Below are 18864 nucleotides of genomic sequence, written 5' to 3' on the forward strand. Positions count from 1 at the left end.
AGAATTATACAAATATGATATAACAAATAGTAAAAAATCTATTTATAAAAAAATGTCATAAAATTCAAATATAAAAAAAAAACATAGCATACATATACAAGTTTAATATAACATATCATCAAAAATACGTTTCATAACAAAAAAATCAATCATAATTTTAGCACTTTTTCATGGATTTTCTGGTTAAATTAATATAACAATTCATATATAAAATATTTAATTAACTATTAAAACCAATAAAGCATAAAACATCATATTCAAGCATTGAACTACCAGGTGAATATGTAACAAAATTAATGAATTATCGGTATCTCAAATCAATTCATGTATCAAAAATTAAAAGAAATTACAGATATAACAAAGTTACAAATAAACAAACGAAAAGACAATAACAATTTTCCTTTTTAAGAATAACAAAGATAAATAGTTGAAGTTGATTAAAAAAAACCCCAATCTAATGTAAAAAAAAAAATTATGTGAAATATTTTTTTCTAATATTATAAATATGAACTTGATGTGATAGATGAAAGGGTTAGAAATTTGAAAAAAAAAAGTGTTTTTTGTCAACATCTAGGTAATAATTAAAGGGACACCATTGTATTAGACTTACACATTGAAATGATATCATTTTAAATTTTTTAAAAATTTAAAAAAATAAATAAAACTATTATTTAATACACGTTCAGTACAAAAAACATATAAAATATATATTTAATATATTTTAGGTTCAAAAATTCAAAACATCGTGTTTAATTAATGAGTAATATTGTGTGTATAACTTTATACACAAATAATGATATATTATTATATGATTAAATAATTTTAAATTATTTATATTATCATGTGATTGAATATTTATGAACTTAAATGAGGGGATAATGTTCTTCACAAATTTTGGAAACTTCAGATCTTCCACCAAATTAAATGGTAATTCCCTCCAACTCATAAGCTCACAAAGATCTCTCCTACTTTTTCTTGGTAAAACTTCCAATTAACTACGTTAACACCCCTTGTACTTAAGGTTTGAAAGCTTAATAGAGATTGTGTAACTCATGTATATATTTTTGAGTATATAATTGATGTATTATCATATAATTAAATATTACATTATTTTTAATTTAAAATCAACAAATCAACAAATCATATAACAATATATCAAATGTGTACTCAAAAAATTATATATATAGTTTTATTATATCAGTAGTACTACGCAATGCAGTCAAATTATAATTAATAACATCTAAAATACAATTAGAGAAATACCTCTTAAATCCCCGTTTGTTTGAAATTTGTCGTTCTCAAATATGCTACAAAAATAAGATAAACAATAACATAATCGGGTTTAAGAGATGATTATTAACACCTGAAATAAATAAATAAGATAAATTTAATATTGATTAGAGCAAGTCTATGCCCCCTTGAAAAGCCTAGGACATTATTTTTCACAACTCCTGCTCGAGAAAAATTTATTTCAAGTGAAGAAATAAAAAGGATATATGTAGCTATACTTGATTGATATTTCGAACTATTTTATTTTATAATAAAGTTATGTGTGACCACTGTGAGTAAATAAATGAGTATACACTTAATATTTATTATTATTTGATTAAATAATTTTAAATTAAAGATAAAATAATACGCAATTACATAATAAATATGTATATCTATTTGTATTCTCAAAATAGATAAACATAGTATTACTCTTTGTTTTATTTTTTTCTGTTCTATCTACAACTGAAATATTCTCAAAAGAGTGCTGGAAAAGTTGACAGCATCTATAAATCAAGATTCCAACTATAAAACTGTGTTGGTTATGAAGAATGACAGAACACAGAGTCTTGACAAACATTATTCTTTGCTCAGCCATCAAAAATGATCTTATAACATAGAAATAGAAAAGAAATTGAGTTGAGTGCTGAGATTTTCACAGAAAATTTCAAGGGTTCGACTGCGTTGAGAACAGAGAAGTGAGAAGAAAATGAGAAGTGTAGGATGTCAGATTTGAGTGAGGCGGAGAAAAGGAGAAGGGAAAACTATCAATTGAGAATAAATTGAGACGTATTTGAGTGCCAGAATTGAGTGCGACAAAGAAGCGAGAAGGGAGAAGCGAGACCTAAGAAAAAAATGAATGTGCCCTACCGGATTTCCCCCCTATAATAGTGTGAACTGCCCTCAAGGGGACATTATTTTCACTTCTATTAATTAAACTTTTTTTGGACTTTATCGAGCCCCATATTTGGATAGCTTCTATTCAATTTGAGTCTGGAAATTTAATAAATATTTTTTTACCCATATCTAGTTAAACCTCAAATTTTGTTTGACTTAAAACTGATTTTTTTTTTGGCTAAACATCGAGCATCGGGTTTATCTGACCTAATTTAAAAGCTTAAAATACATAATTATGTTAGCCCTTGTGGAGGTTCATTGTCCCCCATACACAACTATAAGTACAACTTGTGTCATCTTATTATAGTTGATAATTTTCAACATGACTTACTAATTGACATGATACGATACAAAAAAATTATGTTAGAATTAAGTATTTTTTACAAAAAATTTATTTCAGGTTAATCTGATATAATTCAAAATTAAATCAGATAGTATTAGAATTTATACAAAAGTAACCCAATACGATATGAATTGACTTAAATATTTTAGAGAAATGTTACTTTAATAGAATTTGTTAGAGATAAATTATAAACAATACTATATGTGCACATTTTTTATATACAATTTGGATATACAGATGATATATTATCATATGATTGGGTGTTACTTTATCTTTAATTCAAAATCATTCAATTACATGATGACACATCATTTGTATACTTAAATTATATACCAAAAATGTATACACATAATTTATTGATAAATTACATAAATATTAAAAAAATAATATCAACAACAGTTGAAATCTTTGTGGAGTGTGTATAATTGAATCTTTATATAATTATAATTACTTATATTAATTTTTATTTTTATTCGAATATTTTATTTAATTATTAAGAAGTAACAATGTGATTTGATTAGTTAGATTATTGATGTGTTTTAAAGGTTTTAGTATCTAATTTTTAGAGCATTTGTAAACAAGATAAAATATTATATTGTGTGTTTTATTAACAATAAGTCGGGGTTATTTGGTGAATAAATTAAAACGGTAAAAACATTTTGGAGAGTGAAAATAATTAATAATTTTTTGTCAACTTAAATCAGATTGGGTCAATTCAAATATTAAAGGATTGAGTTAGAATTAAAAATTGACACAATTCTAATTTGAATTAGGTTAGAGTTGAAGGTCTCTAACACAAAACCTAAACTAACATAATATAAATATAATTCGATGATATGAATTGTTAGGTCTACATCTTATTCATTCCTAAAAGGGTAAAATAAAGAGCTAAATATGTAAGCCTTTCCAAAGAATATAAACTAAAATATTCAAATGGCCAAAGGACTATGTCCCATGCAAAGTATACTGTTTTCTCAAGTTTCTCCTATTAACTTTAAAAATCTCATTTATTCACCTATAGATGGTTAAAATTAACTGAGCCCGTTAGTTATATTATTTCTCTCCTTAAACCCTAAAAACTAATTATTTCCCCCTAACCTAAGTTTTCAAAAACAACATTTTCTCCCTGAGGGTTTTCAAGTTTTCAGATTCAATTTTCTAATGACATTTCTTCCTCTCTGACGACCTCCAAGTAACGTCTCTTTCTCTCATGTATGGCCTCTTTCTGCGTCTTTATCGATGACGACACTGAGAAGAACCGTTGGAAGGAGGCCGCACAAGAGAACGATGATTTTGCCCTTGAAACCGTTAATTTTAACCGTCTATAAATGGGTAAATGAGATTTTCAAAGTTAATAGAGAGAAACTTGAAAAAGCAATATACTTTGGGTGGGAAATAGTCTTTTGGCCTATTCAAATTTCTAAATTTCTAATGAATTTATTTCACTCTGTCATGAAAGATGTCACAGCCGCTCATCCATAAAAAATATCATATGAGCTCTATTATGCATAATATTTATAACCCACTAATATGTAAAATATTATAACACCCCTAATATCATATAATGGAAAGAAAATTACGTTTTAGTTTAGTAGGTCACCTATCGGAGCAAATCATTTCTATTATTCATAGCAGTTGAATTATGTATCCTATTCTATATTGAAAGTCTAATTTTTTTTATTGTGTATCATATGATACACTTTTTAAAATAAAATAATAATAAAAAATTCTAAAAATTAAATTTAGCCTTTTTTATATTTTTTATTTTGTTTTCCACTTTCAATTTAATGTCACCAATGTTTTTAAAACATAAATGAAAAACTAAAATCATCTTATCAAATTATTACTAGTTTAGTCGAGAAATATTATATACTAAGAATTATAATTAAATTTCGTCATACAAAATAAGTAATGTAATAAAAAAAAGGCCAAAGGACTATTTCCCACCCAAAGAATGCTACAATCTTAAGTTTTCACCATTTATCTTCGATAATATTAAATATCAACCATGAGCAGTTAAAATTAACGGTAGTAAAGGTAAAATCGTCATTTTCTCTATAATATTAAAAATAAACTAAAATATAATCTCTTTTTACCCCCCTAAACTTTAAAAACTAAAAGTTTTCCCCAGCCTAAATTTTAAAAAATGGCAGTTTCACCCTAGGTCCGACATCATCTCTGGCTCCATTGTCGGTGGCCTCTCCCTCCTAAGCATCCTCCCCCTCTGGTGGTCTCTTTCCTCCCATTTGAACACCTAATCAGCGTCGAATGAGCGGTAGAAGACGAAGAGCTTTATTGGGGAAGACGAAGCTCTTCGTCTAGGAAAATGGTTGTCTTCCCAGAGGTCTTCTTCTGAGAAGACGATCGTCTTCCCAGACGAAGACAACAACTTCGTCTTTGTTTGGGAGGTTCGTCTTCCACTGCTCTTTCGACGCTGATTGGGTGTTCAAATAGGAGGAGAGAGATTGTCGGAGGGAGAGGTTGTCGACAATTGAGCCGGAGATGACATCGAAGATTTCAAAATGAAACCCTAGGGTGAAACTGTCATTTTTTAAAACTTAGGTTAGGAAAAACTTTTAGTTTTTAAAGTTTAAGGGGGTAAAAAGAGATGAAATTTCAAAGAGTCAGGGTTCTGTTAATTTTAACTGTTTATGGGTAGGTATTTGATATTATCAAAGATGAATGATGAAAACTTGATAGTGCAGCATATCTTGGGTGGGAAATAGTCCTTTGGCCTAAAAAAAATGTATTGAGATGTATAATTATATATTAAATATTCAATTACAATAAGAAAATCATTTTTCATTTACAAAAGAAAATAGACCTCGTTGAGTAGACTTATTATTATTTTAGATATTTGATTATATCAATATAACTTTTCAAAGTGTTAATAAAAATCATGTAAACTCGTTAAGTAAAATTAATTTAATTATATCCTAATTTTATTCCCTTTATTTCAAAATAAATCTTCCTATGCTACGCAAACAAAATCAGAAAAAAAATCGTATGTCTCTGGATCGAAATAAGGAATATCAAATGCTGATTTAGCATTTTTGAAAAGAAACAAAATAATCGGCATTTCATGTATTTTTAGATTGATTCACCATAAACTTACACATCAAGGAAAAATATCATAAAGTTTCTGAGGCTAAATTAAATAAGCAAATAAAAAAGGGTTAACTGGTAATATGTACTTCTTTTAGGGGTTCGATGATATTTCCACCGAACAAAATCGGCTACAAAACGGAGCTTTCCAAATGGCTTTTCATGCATTTTAGCCCTTACCTTTCTGTACAGAAGGTGGCTACTTTGCACACAAGGCTTACAAAAACTGAGATAACAATGGCGTTCAAGCAAAATGTCAGCCGGGTTTCTATCTCTCTGCTCATTATCATGGTGATAACGGCCCCATTTGTCCACTCTTCTCGTAAGCTCCACTTTCTCTTGAAAATTTTTTTGCTTAAACCAAAAAAAAAAAGGCGCCTTTTTTCTCCATCTTTTAACAATCTTTCCATGTCCGCAGGCTCTTATGGTGGAATAGAACCTGCAAGAGACACCTCCATGCCCACACAGGTAATGAACCAAAACAAAAAAACAAAAAAAGCTTCTTTTTCCCATTTTAGTCCTTCTCTTGAAGATAAATTCTCATTACTGAAGCCTTGTTTTGTGCTTTTGGTTTGTTGGTTTGAGTTAAGGTGATATTTGTGAAAAGTTTGGGGATTAATGGCGATAATCAACAGTCAGCTAGGCAAGTGCCAACAGGACCAGACCCTCTACACCACAATGGCAGCCCAGCCAGGCCTTGAAGATGACGATGGATGATAAAGTTTTGTGGCGGGTGGGTGGTGTTGTCCATCATTGTTGACCATTTTTTAACTTATTTCATGAAAGCTACTTTTTATTAATTCCCTTTGTCCTTTGTTTTTGCTTTCTTCCTGTAAAAACCAGAACCATTGTTCATCAAATTTTAGCTTTTGTGAAGCATGTTTCTTACTTTTTCGCTTCCATTTTCTGTATATATTTCTGTGATTCATTGAATCATACTTTAACGTTTATGTCATCCTTATCTTTCATTGGTCTGAAAAATTAGGGTTTATTTTTCTTCATCTGTTTTCATTTATTTTATATATAGATACCCTTTTTGGAAAATAAAAACGACTGCATATTTAGATTTTTGATGACTTTATATCAATAATTGGTTATTAATTTTTTTTTAATCCTTTTAAAAAACGGCAAATTCTGTGATATTCAGAAAAAGGTACAGAACAATTTTCCCTGTTTCTGGGTATCAGAGAATGCTTTCGCTTATATTTATTTTCTGATTTTAATTTCATTATTGCTTTGAATTTGACAGCAAATGAATGGGAAATTGTAGATTTTCAAGAAAAGGATTTCTGGTTGAACTAATGAAGATATATCACTATTTGTCAGTTGACGACTTCAAAAAAAACAAATTATTTTTTAATTCCAGTATTATGGTTATATTAATTAAAGTTTTAATTTTTGATCGTGTAGATTAATTTTAATATCATAGTATTTTTCTATTGGAAATTAAATTATTTTTTTAACAATAATTTGAATAGATAAAGCTAGTTTCTCATAGAAATTTTTGGTTAGTACCCAAAGTAAACACAATTGGGAGAGCTTTTATTATCACTATTCGATAACATGAGTCGATAATCACCTTTGTTTGATAAAAATAAAGTTAAATGACTTAGACCTTAAGGTAGATTTGGTTGAGATAATTTTTCATTTAAAAAAGAAAGATTAATTTGTTTGATTAATAGTAATAAAAAAATATTAAGATATAATTTTATTTAAGTACTTGTAAATGTGTTAAATTAAAATAAAGGTGTAGAGACAATAGGAAACTATAACAAATTAAAGTGGGGCTGCATGAGAAATGGTAAGGGAAATCATAGGTAAATCGAAGAGTTTGACGATGGATGAGTGCTCACATAAGTTGTAGTGGGGTGCATTGTTTAAGTGTTCAAGGCAACCATTGAAAGGTCCATATGATGCGAGTTTGGTGGCCAAAACCTATTAACCTTTTTCTCAGCTCCATTTAACATAGCAACCGGTTGAAATATTGTAGAATTACTGGAGACGGTAGATTTGATAGCATAGATTATCAGAAGACATGTCTGTTAGTGGTGATGCAAACAATGATGGTGGTGTCAACAAGTGGTCGATGGATGGTGGTGGTAAGGTGGGTGGTGTGATTTTTGTCCATGGTAGTAGTGTAATGGTGGTGTTAGGCTAGGTGTTGTATGTAGAGTTGAATTTTGTTGAGTTAAGCCGAGCTCAAACTTGCTTAAGTGGAGTCAAACTTAAAATCGAGTTCGCTTCAAAGATGTTCAAACTTAGCTCGTTTAAGAGGAATCGAGCCTGAGCTTAAACTCAAATCAAGCTTTTAGTTCAGATCAACACTAAAATAATATTATTTTAATGTGTATTGATCAAAATAACATTATTTTAGTTTATTCGTATTGAATTTGCTAAGCGTGCAAGATTTACAAGTTGAATACCCTTAAAACTTGAGCTCGAGTTTGAAAATATTAAACTCTCATACTCAAGCTTGAGCTTGTTTTGGGCTTATTTAAACCGAACTCAAGCACAAATTTAAATAAACTCGGTTCAAAACCAACCCTAGTTACATATTGTTTGGTCATGGTATAGATGGTGGAAGGGTAATTTTAATTTAAAATAAAGTCACTTTTGTCTTAAAAATTAGTTGAGTCAATATAAAATCATTAAAATAAAGTTAACTCATAGATGAGTATTTGAGTTTTTCATCTACCATAGATATGTTTTTGAAATTAGATTAAACTTGGGTGGGAAATAGTCCTTTGGCCTAATAAAAATTCTCTAAAAGTTTTTGAAATAACAAAATTATTATACTGTTATTGGATTGCCAAAATTAATTCTCTTATACAATAATAAGAGAAATATTATATATACACAATTTCGGTATATAATTTAGATATATAAATAATGCGTTATCAAGTGATTGAGTGTTACTTTATCTTTAATTAAAAATTGTCCAATCGCATAATAGTATATCATATATGTATTCAAATTATGTATAAAAAAAATACACGTATAGTTTTATTATATTTCTAAAATCTTATTTTTTAAATAATTTAAGTATGTATACATGTATCTGTTAATAATAGAAAATTTTCAGTAATATTAGAATCATATTTATGATTGCTATAGTTTGCCAACCATATCATTTCCTATGCTACTTAAGTGGGTCATCACATTGAAAGAAGATTTTTGTCAGGTCAGGCCAAACAAATGAATTTCCCACCCCAACTTTGATAAAATTGTCATTTTTCATCCTTAAAGTATAAAAAGTCTACATGCTAATCCATCATCTGGTTCTCTTAACAAAATTGTTAACATTAATTAATTATAAAATTAATGAAATGATAAAAATATCCTTTAAGTGTTTCGACCATCCATACTAGACATGGTGACATCAAGAATTAAATGAAATTGAACTATGAAAAAATAAATAAACTTTTCAAATTTTCATTTAAAAAAAAAATCTGGTTGAAAAATAATAGTTTGACTTTCTGGGGAAAGTGGAGTCCAAAAAAACAAACAAAAATATCTAACTTGGCAATCACCCTCAAAATATCTCACGTCACATTATGATTCATTTTGTAACTACTTTTTTTTAATTTCCTCCGATCATTGCCCAAACTGCCCCTCTTCCTTGTTGTTATACAAATAAATATCTTCCTCCTAATATCTTACGCTTCATCAGTCTCTGACTCGCTCTCGCGTCTCCTTCCCAAAAACGCACCGTTTCACTTACTCCATGGAGACTTACTTTCCCACGCCGATTCTCGACGAGGAATCGTCGGGCCTTCTGAAGATGATTTCGGAGCACGGCGGCTACGCCTACGTCAGCATGCTGGCACAGGCGGCGGCTGGAGACACACGCGCTGCCGAGGCGGCGCGTGAGATGGCCTGGGAGCAGCTACACTCCGGGCCGTGGCACTCTGTGCTGCCGGTGTGGAGGGATGCATTCTCGATGGCGTGCCTTCATGTGGCGAGGCATCATTGCCGGGACGGGGAGTTCAAGGAGGCGCTTAGGGTTTTGGATATGGGAGTGATCATGGGAGGGCCTCTTTTGAGGAAGGATTTGGACTCTGCTATCGAAACGGTGTCGTTTAGAGCTAGAATAAGAGAAGGTGAAAAAAATGGTGAGCCCGCTGGAGCGTCGTCGGAGAATGGAAGGAGATTAGTCTCCGAGGAGGAGTTTGATAAAGCTGAGGTGAGGTTCGTTTTTAAAATTTTGTTTCTTCGCGGCAACGTACCACCATACTGGTCGGTAACTGTAGGACTAGTGGTAACAATGCAACTTATATTTAATTAATATCTTATATTTTTGTTGCATGTACTATATTTTTATTTGTTTTATGAACTTTTATATAAAATAATTAGAAAAGAAAGTAATAATTGAGAAATTTCGTATGGAAATATTGAGAATATTAATATGAGAAAAATTACAGTGCTGGGTCTGTTAACAAAATCTCTGGTCCCTTAATGTTACCGGACTGGTATTGCAATATTTTGGATGTTATATCACAATTTAGTAATCGGTTAAAAAAAGTTAATTTTTACCATTATGGGTTATTAAAATAGTTAATTTTTTAAGAATGTCATTTTTGGGTTGTCCATATATTTTATATTCAGCATTTTTTTTTCTTTTCTCAAGACTATGGTTTTTAGTTGACTGATTTTTGTTCACTTTTGTATTGCTATTTTAGTTTTATATGCTGCAGTTGAAAGATCTAAGAACTTGTTTTACCAGTGATGGAATTGCTTTTGATCATGCAGCTTCTTCGAATTTTGCCAAATAGGTCCCTATCTTGTAAGATTGTGGTGAAAAGGTCAGGTTTATCTCTGGAGGGATTTCTGCGCGAATACTTCCTCTCAGGTTCTCCAGTTATAATAACTGATTGTATGGCACATTGGCCAGCCAGGACTAAGTGGAATGATATTGATTACTTGAAAAGAGTTGCTGGTGACCGCACAGTTCCAGTTGAGGTAATTAAATTTACTTTTATGGTGTTAAAATCTAAGTGCAGTTAGCATGAGTGCTTGGGTTACAAACTTTAAATGATAAAAGCAATGTCCTTCCTGGTTTAAGAGTTTTTCTTGAATTACTTCTTTACTGAAGTTTTGTTTATTATTGAGAACTGGTAAAGTCTAAATGCATTGCAGGTTGGAAAAAACTATTTATGCCCAGAGTGGAAGCAAGAACTTATCCCATTTTCCCAGTTTCTTGAGAGGATTCGATTGACTGGCAATTCTTCCGATGTCCTTACATATCTTGCTCAGCATCCATTATTTGATCAGGCATGTGTCTCTCCTAGGTCTGATGATGTTGAATAGCGCAATCCTGAAATGCATATTGAAACCTTTAGCTTATTGATGATATACTGGAATAGCAGATTAATGAACTACGCAAAGACATTTGTATTCCTGATTACTGTTTTGCTGGTGGAGGGGAGCTGAGGTCTCTTAATGCTTGGTTCGGTCCAGTGGGGACAGTAACACCCCTGCATCATGATCCACATCATAATATACTTGCTCAGGTATATTTTGGCTTCATATTATGCATAATTACAGCATGGAGCTTCCTTCTGGATTTATTTTTCTTCATCAAACTTGTGTTTGTGTTTTCTTCCTACTTTTTCTCCTAATGCTCTATATATATATATATATATATATATATATATATATATATATATATATATATATATATATATATATATATTGTTTTGGTGCACGTTGAAGTAAAATGAAGTATTACTTAAAAGTTGCTCGCATCTGGGTCAGTGCTTCAATATTGTTGAAAAGACATGTAATTGTCCTCCAAAATGTGAAAAGGGCAGTTTTGACTGTATTGTGTAGGATTTCCGTAATATTCTTTCAGAATTGTGGCTCCTTCTGTTGCTAATTTGTCTAACTCATCATTATACTTCCTTGATAAAGTCTCTGAAGTTCTTGGGATTATGGGAGTTGCCTTCCATCTGACTATTCATTACCAGCCTAAGCTGTTTTAATGTATAATAATAAGTGAGGCAGTTATACAAATGACCAGGTTGGTCTACAATTTCTTTGTTTTTTTTCTTGGGGACGGAATTGTGAATAGATGTACATATCCAAGTAACTCCCACTTAATAAAATTGTTGAATTGGGACTGCTCTATTAGAGCGACAGAATGTTAATGGTAAGTAGTAGTTGGGTGGTGTTGTATATTTATTTAATTTTTGGTTTAAGAGTGAAAGTTTGATGACAAGGGGTTGCATATGCCCATATTCTGGAACCTGAATGATCTAGTTAGATATTGCTTGTTCACAATGCATTGACTGGTTACAAATTTGGAGGTTACACATGATCGATGGCTTTATTGGTAGTTGGATTAATCCCTGGCCCCACCCTTATCCCCATAAATGTTTGTGGAGAAGATGCCATTCGGCCAGATGCCTGCAACCACCTTTTTATATCATTATCTACTAAACTCCTTTTGTGTTTAGAAATATGGCTATATATTCATTTCTTGTATTAGGCAAGCTGCTGCTCTGGTTCTCATACATAGAAAAAAGAAAAGTTGATAATGATTTTATATTTACCTAGATGCACTAATTCCACAGACTCCTAATACAGTTTTGTTGATGATTGCTAGTCACTTGATTAGCATGCATATATTTAAGTGCAAGTGTGGATATTCTGCTATGTTATTAATATAAATAGATTGAAATGGTGGCCTAAACAGTCCTCAGCTTCTTTTTTTTTTTAATTTTTTTTGCAGGTTGTTGGTAAAAAATATATAAGGCTTTACCCTGCTTCATTGTTGGAGGAACTTTACCCATACACAGAAACCATGCTTTGCAATTCCAGCCAGGTAGCTCACTAACTTGAACTCTTCTTAAATCTGCAGGAATATTTTATGCAGTAACCCTTCCCTCTGTTTATTCAGATGAGTAATATGGAACTAATAAGCTGGTTTAGGTTTGCCTTAACTTGGTTGATTTTGTTGTGAAAGAATTGCCTTTTAATTTTTGCCTTTTAATTTTAGATTTTATTAATATAAATCACATTCACATACCCAACTTATGGGCATCAGCTTGCTTTGTAATTTTACATCTTATTCTCAGAGGTTTCGTTAGAAGCATTACTAGGAGAGATGATTTGAGGTGAAGAATTTGATGACCTTGGAAAAGTTGCAGCAAATATTGGTACATTAGTCTTTTTTGCTTTTTAATTATAAATCGAGTTAGTCACTTTAATGATCAATTAGGGTTAAGAAACAAATATTAAACTTAAAATCTAAGTTTCTGAACTTATCATGATTACCTTTAGGAAGCAGTGCCATGTGAATTTTTCCAGTTCATTTAGCAGCTTCTGTAAACGGGTCATGTTTAATACCTGCAAAGCAAAAGGTAAACTAGTTCCAGAGAAAGAATCATTTTAAAAATCCCTCACTTTTTGTGTTTTTCATTTCTCATAAAATAAATTTGCCATTTCCGTCTTTTAGGCATTTTAAGTGTCGTCCATCCTATTTTTACAAGAGCCCCATTCTTAGAACAATGAATTTTGCGCTTCTTGCTATGGCACTCTGACAACTTCAATGTTGATGTTCTTGTTTGAAGGTTGATTTAGACCACATTGATGACTCACAATTCCCAAAGGTGAGTGACCTAGACTTTTTTGACTGCATTCTAAACGAAGGTGAAATGATATACATCCCACCAAAATGGTGGCACTATGTGCGCTCTCTTTCGATAAGTTTGTCTGTCAGCTTTTGGTGGGGCAGTGACGCTGGAGGTTCAACCTCGTCCTGACACAATAGTTCATCATAGATTTAGAGTTGGGATAAATTTTATCTGATATATATCTTGTTACAGTGATGGTGTTATATATAGTGACATTGTTGTTGGTTGATTATATAACCAACCGCAGAATGTTTTCAGAATAGAACCTTTAAACATTTTTTTAGTATAATTTTGGTCTTCTGGACTTGAATTCTGACCATTTTTAGTAATATTAGTAACAGTGTGGAAGTAAAAGAGTCTTGATTGTTGGTCAAATAAAATCTCATCATGTGTATTTGTTATAGAATTATGGATTATTTGTAGATTGAATTACTAGTTTGGTTATTACATCAAAAAAATAAAAATCTTTCTGTTACACAGAAAATGATAAAAATTTTCTTATCAATAAATTTTAGGTGATAAAACAAACGATGGAATAGCAATTTGTGAACATATGCTAACAGTTTAGTTTGGTTAATTTTACAGAATGGTTAATGATTTGACTGTGATTCAACCATATCAAACTACGATAATGGTAAATCTTACACTCTCATGCTCACCGAATCTCCTTTGATTGTTTGATTTTACTTTGAACTTGATCTTGGTGGAAACTGAGTTCTCCATCAGCACCTAAAGGAGGCTAAGTGAAGAGTAGACGAAGCTTTAGGAAGTTGTCTACTTCCTTCTTTACAATTGATACCTACCAATCTAGTAGTTGGTCAGGAGTTTGGGAACTAATGAATCTCCTTCCATATGAGGTTGGAATTAAAACTCTTTCATTTGAGAATTAGAAAAATCTTGCTAGATGAATCTCTGTCTGTTTAGGTGTGATATCGCTTACATGGTGAATGGTAAAAAGATGAGCCGACATAGACTCTGGTTTTGGCTGCCAAGGTACCATTACCAACATCGAGTCTTTTAGATTGTGGTCTTCAATTTGTTTCATGCTTGCTGCAATTACATCCTTATTTGCTCTTTATTGGTGTTTAATCTGACTGAATAAGTTGCTTGTGCCTATTGAGTTTGAATTAAACATTTCTTCACTTCACCCCAACCCAATCTGCAAACATTTCTTCGGTTCAAAGGCCACACCGTATCATTTCTTTTCTTCAATTTTTGGAAAAAAAAAAAAAGGAAAAATCACAACACAAATGTGCTAATCTTATTTTTCTGACAGACTCAAACCTCATTGTTGAATTTCCCTTTTGCTTTCTCCCCTGAGCTTCATATTCAATGCCGCTTTTAAAAATTGATCCATGGCTTCCATAGAAACCCCTTTAGAATTTTCCTCGTCTTTGATAGCATTGTTGATTATCTCCTTAACTTGCAGTGTTTTCTCTCTCATTTCCTTTCCTTTCTCACTTTCATTCATCACCAACTTAATTTTTGCCACTATATCTTCATGAAAAACCTCACAACTCTTCCCTCTAGCAACCTCCACACAAACTCCAATCATGTCTTCCAACAATTTTACATTATAAAACTGCTCTGCTGCCATCGGCCACCCAATCATCGGCACACCATGGCTCAGTGATTCAAGCACAGAGTTCCATCCACAATGACTCAAAAATACTGATACAGATTTATGACATAAAATCTCCACCTGGGGTGCCCATTTTTGCACTAAGAGCCCACGTCCTAAGCCTCTGATTCTTTCTTCGAATCCTTCAGGCAACCACTCATTTGCTCTAAATTCAGAGTTTATGTCAAACCCTAACGGTGGCCTAACAACCCATATGAAATTCTTCCCACTAGCCTCTAAAGCCATTGCCAGTTGCATCATTTGTGATGGAGAAATTGTGTTGTTCTGTGAACCAAATGAAACATAGAGAACTGAACACTCAGGTTTCTTGTCAAGCCAATTTTTACACTCCTCTTCGGAGATTCCAAAATCTCTTTTGCTTTGGGCTTGGCTTCCAGGAGTCAAAAGGAGGGGGCCAACTGACCAAACCTGTCGACCAAACTTTCTCCTAAAATACGTAAGTCCAAGCCTGTCAATCCCCTCTACTGTGTTGAACAATATTCCATCAGCTTTACTCCATTGAGAAAGTGCCTTTCTTGTAAAGCTTGAATGTGAATCACTACCATCCGCATATCTTAAAACATCCATCATTTGTGTAACATGAAATCTAGGAGCTTCAGGAAAATCAGGCAATGCAAACTCTTCCGAATCCGTATTCCGATGAGGTAAGTTTAGCCACAGGGAGTAGAAACAAGCATAGCCAAAACCACCACCAGTAATAAATATAGCATGAAAGACACCAAACTCTTGTGCTATCTCTTCACACCATCCTAAGAACATGTCTGAGATGATACAAACTGGTATTTGTCCATTTTGCTGATGGATAATATTCGAGATAAGTTTCCTGAAATCGGGTTTCAATGACAAAGAAGCCTGAAAGAGATTAAGAATAAGATGAGAAGGAACAGAATTCATGTTTTCGGAATTAGGAGGAAGGCCATAATCTGAGCTATTAAAAGGGAGTTCAAGGAGAAGAATGGAGGAGTTAGAAGGGATAGATGATCTGAGTTCTTTGATATTTAGAGGTGTGTTAACAAAAGCTACGGTGTATTTGTTTGTTTTCTCTATCCGAAGGGCTAAAGCTAGGAAAGGGTTTATATGGCCCTGTGCCATGAAAGGAAACATTACCATCATCTCTTTTGTTTGCGACATAGTTGAGTTGAAGATCAAAGAGGATAAACTGATGGATGAGAGGAGTATAATAAGCTTAATGAACAACTGTGAAGCCCGAGCAGAGGATAAAGTGGCACTTTTGGTGGGTTGCGTTGTTGGAAAAGACCTCCATACTAGGTAGTCAAACTCCAAATTATTGGTTTTGCCGCTCATACTATTACTCTCTGATCAGAGGTTGCAGTGTTCAAGTCGGGCCAATCTTGATGTGGCCAACTGGGCTCACATATCATATCGGGTTAAAGATTTTTTATCATGCTAAGGTGACAAATATTCAAAATTTGGGGCATGACTTGGGTCCCCAAGTCGTGCCACTATAGACCGTTGGTAGACGAACTTGTTAAAATAATTAAAATATTAAAAAATAAATTTAAGAAAAACAAAGAAAAAGGTATGGAGTTGTCATCCAACGGCTTCCTCCAGTGAGTTGGGTGCGAGTACAAGGACTAGTTAAGCTATAAACCACCCGCCCTCCCTAAATTAATTTAAATTTTACGAATTTTTTCAATTGTCTCAATCTCAATTTTGATTTCAATTCTCAATTGTTTGTAATCAATTGTTGATTTTCTAATTTTTAGAATATTATCTATTATTATTTCTATTTCATTCATATATAAAATAATCTAAAATCAAATAAATTTGATCCATCCGATCATTTTGACTAAACACCTTTGTCTTTATAAATGGATAAAAAATTTAAGAGGCAATAGCAAGCAAGTATAGAACCCTCAATGTTAAAAATAGAAAACAAAAATCAATGCTATGAAATCACGTTGATCACACTGAAGAAACAATAATGAAAAATTGATTCAAAGGGTATTGTGCAAACATTGCAATAGACATTTGATTTGTGCGAGTTCAAGAGCTACAAACATCTTCGTCGGCATATAATAGAGCACTATAAACAAATTCCTCAAAATTTGAGAGAGTAACAATAAATTGCTTTTAATAGATCAATATCAGTGTGCGCATCTTCTTCAAGTAATCTAGCTACACCCGATTCTATCATGAGAAAAATATCCAATTTCACGTACAATCATTAGGTTATGTGCGAATCACTTCTAAACAATCATTTTCTTATGCAAAAAATACAATATTGGAATGGATGATGTAAAACAACGTTCAATTTACTTTTAAAAAAATAATGTTATATATATATATACTTTTGAATACACGAATGGGAACACATAATTTGGGTTATTACGTGATTAGTTATTATTTTATCTTTAATTAAAAAATTATTTAATTATATGTGATATATTATTTATGTACCCATTTGTATGCTTAAAAGTGTATATATATAATTTTATTGTTTAGAAAAATACCTATGTCTACATTAAGGTCCAATATAGTTAAAAATTATGAATTAATGAAAATAAAAAATATAAACAAATTTAATAAATTTAATGTTATTATTTTTGTAACTTTTAATTTACGGACAACTAGTAATAAAAGATTATGAAATTTTTGTGCAACTGTGACATTTGTACAAAAAAATAATTGCATTTAGGACGTTAAAATTTTCTCATTCTGGCATCACAATTTATTAAGAATTAGCGAACATATTTAATGAATATAAAATTAATAAATTTATTTTTATAATAGCTTTTAATAATGCTAAATCTAATGATAAACTAGTATAATTGATGTTAAAATATTTAAATTTATCATTTGATGAAAAATTATTTCATAGTATATTCATGTCATATTATGAATTTAATAGCACAAGATGACATAAGTTTAGCTAAAAATCATATAAGAGTGATTAGGCATGTCGTTACTTATATTTTATCATCTCCATCAAATTTACTAGTTTATCATCAAATGTATAAATAAATAAGGTTAAAAAGAAAAAAAATTCAAAAACAGATATTAAAACTAGATAGAATTTAACATATCTAATGTTAAAATCATGTGAGGGTTATGAAAATGCGATAACTCAATTTTTTAATACCCATGTTAGGGTAATGTCCTAAAACCAATCAGTTTCTATTTGTGAATATTGTAATTAACTCATTTATTAATAAAAAGTTTCTATTATTTATTCATATTAATGTGTATTTAATTTATTGGTAAAAAATATATATATGTTTTTAAAATGGTAAAACTATGATAAAGCAATCAGAAGATTAATTATAGAAATCCTATAAACATATTATGTGGCTATTTTGAAAATACCCATAAAGCTGATATTAATTTGACTAAAAATACAAATAAAGGGGATGATATTATCATAATATTGAATAATTTTATTAAAAGATTTGATAATTCTTATCTATTAAAACTGTTAGTCGATAGTTTAGTATAATATATAGGTGCATATTGTAAGCTTGTTCTCCGGCCCAACTTATACGCATCAATTTGCTTTGTAATTTACATCTGATTCTCAGAGGTTTCGTTAGAAGCATTATCAGGAGAGATGATTTGAGGTGAAGGAATTGATGACCTTGGAAAAGTTGCGGCAATTATTGGTACAAGTCTTCTTTTACTTTTCAATGAAAATCAAGTTAGTCACTTTAATGATCAACTAGGGTTAACATTCAATTCTAAGTTTTCGAACTTATCATGACTACCTTAGGGAAGCATTGCCATGTTAACTTTTCCAATTCATCAAGCAATTTCTGTAAACGGGTCATGTTTAATACCTGCAAAGCAAAAGGTAAACTACTTCCAGAGAAAAGAGCCATTTCAACATCCCTCATTTTTTGTGTTTTACATCTCTCATAAAATAAATTTGCCATTTCCATCTTTTAGGTATTTAAATGTCGTCCATCTTATCTTTATAAGAACCTAATTCCTAAAAGGTCGAGAGACTTATTCTGACC

General features: G+C 31.4%; 2 protein-coding genes across 6 annotated transcripts; one reads left to right on the forward strand and one right to left on the reverse strand.

Moving 5' to 3' along the window:
- The first annotated feature begins 9280 nt into the window (after window positions 1-9280).
- On the forward strand, window positions 9281-14087 carry LOC123225021 (lysine-specific demethylase JMJ30-like). 5 transcript variants are annotated; one of them, XR_006504093.1, is made up of 8 exons: window positions 9281-9797; window positions 10364-10573; window positions 10751-10885; window positions 10981-11124; window positions 12345-12437; window positions 12691-12771; window positions 12896-12975; window positions 13186-13326. XR_006504093.1 is itself a non-coding variant. In XM_044648861.1 (6 exons), exons 1-6 carry the CDS (start codon window positions 9339-9341, stop codon window positions 13989-13991), a joined length of 1077 nt encoding a protein of 358 aa, XP_044504796.1. In that variant the 5' UTR covers window positions 9281-9338; the 3' UTR covers window positions 13992-14087. The 5 variants fall into 5 exon arrangements, 3 of the variants coding, with proteins under 3 accessions (XP_044504796.1, XP_044504795.1, XP_044504794.1); XR_006504092.1 differs by lacking the exon at window positions 12896-12975 and having other exon boundaries at window positions 13186-13322; XM_044648861.1 differs by lacking the exons at window positions 12691-12771; window positions 12896-12975; window positions 13186-13326 and adding an exon at window positions 13956-14087.
- Window positions 14088-14216: 129 nt separating this feature from the next.
- LOC123225020 (UDP-glycosyltransferase 92A1-like) lies at window positions 14217-16272 on the reverse strand. Its single transcript, XM_044648858.1, has one exon. The coding sequence runs from the start codon at window positions 16193-16195 to the stop codon at window positions 14534-14536; it is 1662 nt and encodes a 553-aa protein (XP_044504793.1). The 5' UTR covers window positions 16196-16272; the 3' UTR covers window positions 14217-14533.
- Window positions 16273-18864: the final 2592 nt, after the last annotated feature.

The sequence above is a fragment of the Mangifera indica genome, chromosome 9, assembly GCF_011075055.1.
Source record: "Mangifera indica cultivar Alphonso chromosome 9, CATAS_Mindica_2.1, whole genome shotgun sequence".
NCBI lineage: Eukaryota > Viridiplantae > Streptophyta > Magnoliopsida > Sapindales > Anacardiaceae > Mangifera > Mangifera indica.

What these genes read in the sequence shown, in the direction of transcription:
- LOC123225021 (XM_044648859.1), top strand. Translation starts at nt 9,339, where the DNA reads ATGGAGACTTACTTTCCCACGCCGATTCTCGACGAGGAATCGTCGGGC. An exon ending in ACCGCACAGTTCCAGTTGAG is followed by an intron (nt 10,574 to 10,750) that starts GTAATTAAATTT and finishes AATGCATTGCAG; the next exon opens with GTTGGAAAAAACTATTTATG. An exon ending in TGCTTTGCAATTCCAGCCAG is followed by an intron (nt 12,438 to 13,185) that starts GTAGCTCACTAA and finishes TCTTGTTTGAAG; the next exon opens with GTTGATTTAGACCACATTGA.
- LOC123225020 (XM_044648858.1), bottom strand. Translation starts at nt 16,195, where the DNA reads ATGAGCGGCAAAACCAATAATTTGGAGTTTGACTACCTAGTATGGAGG.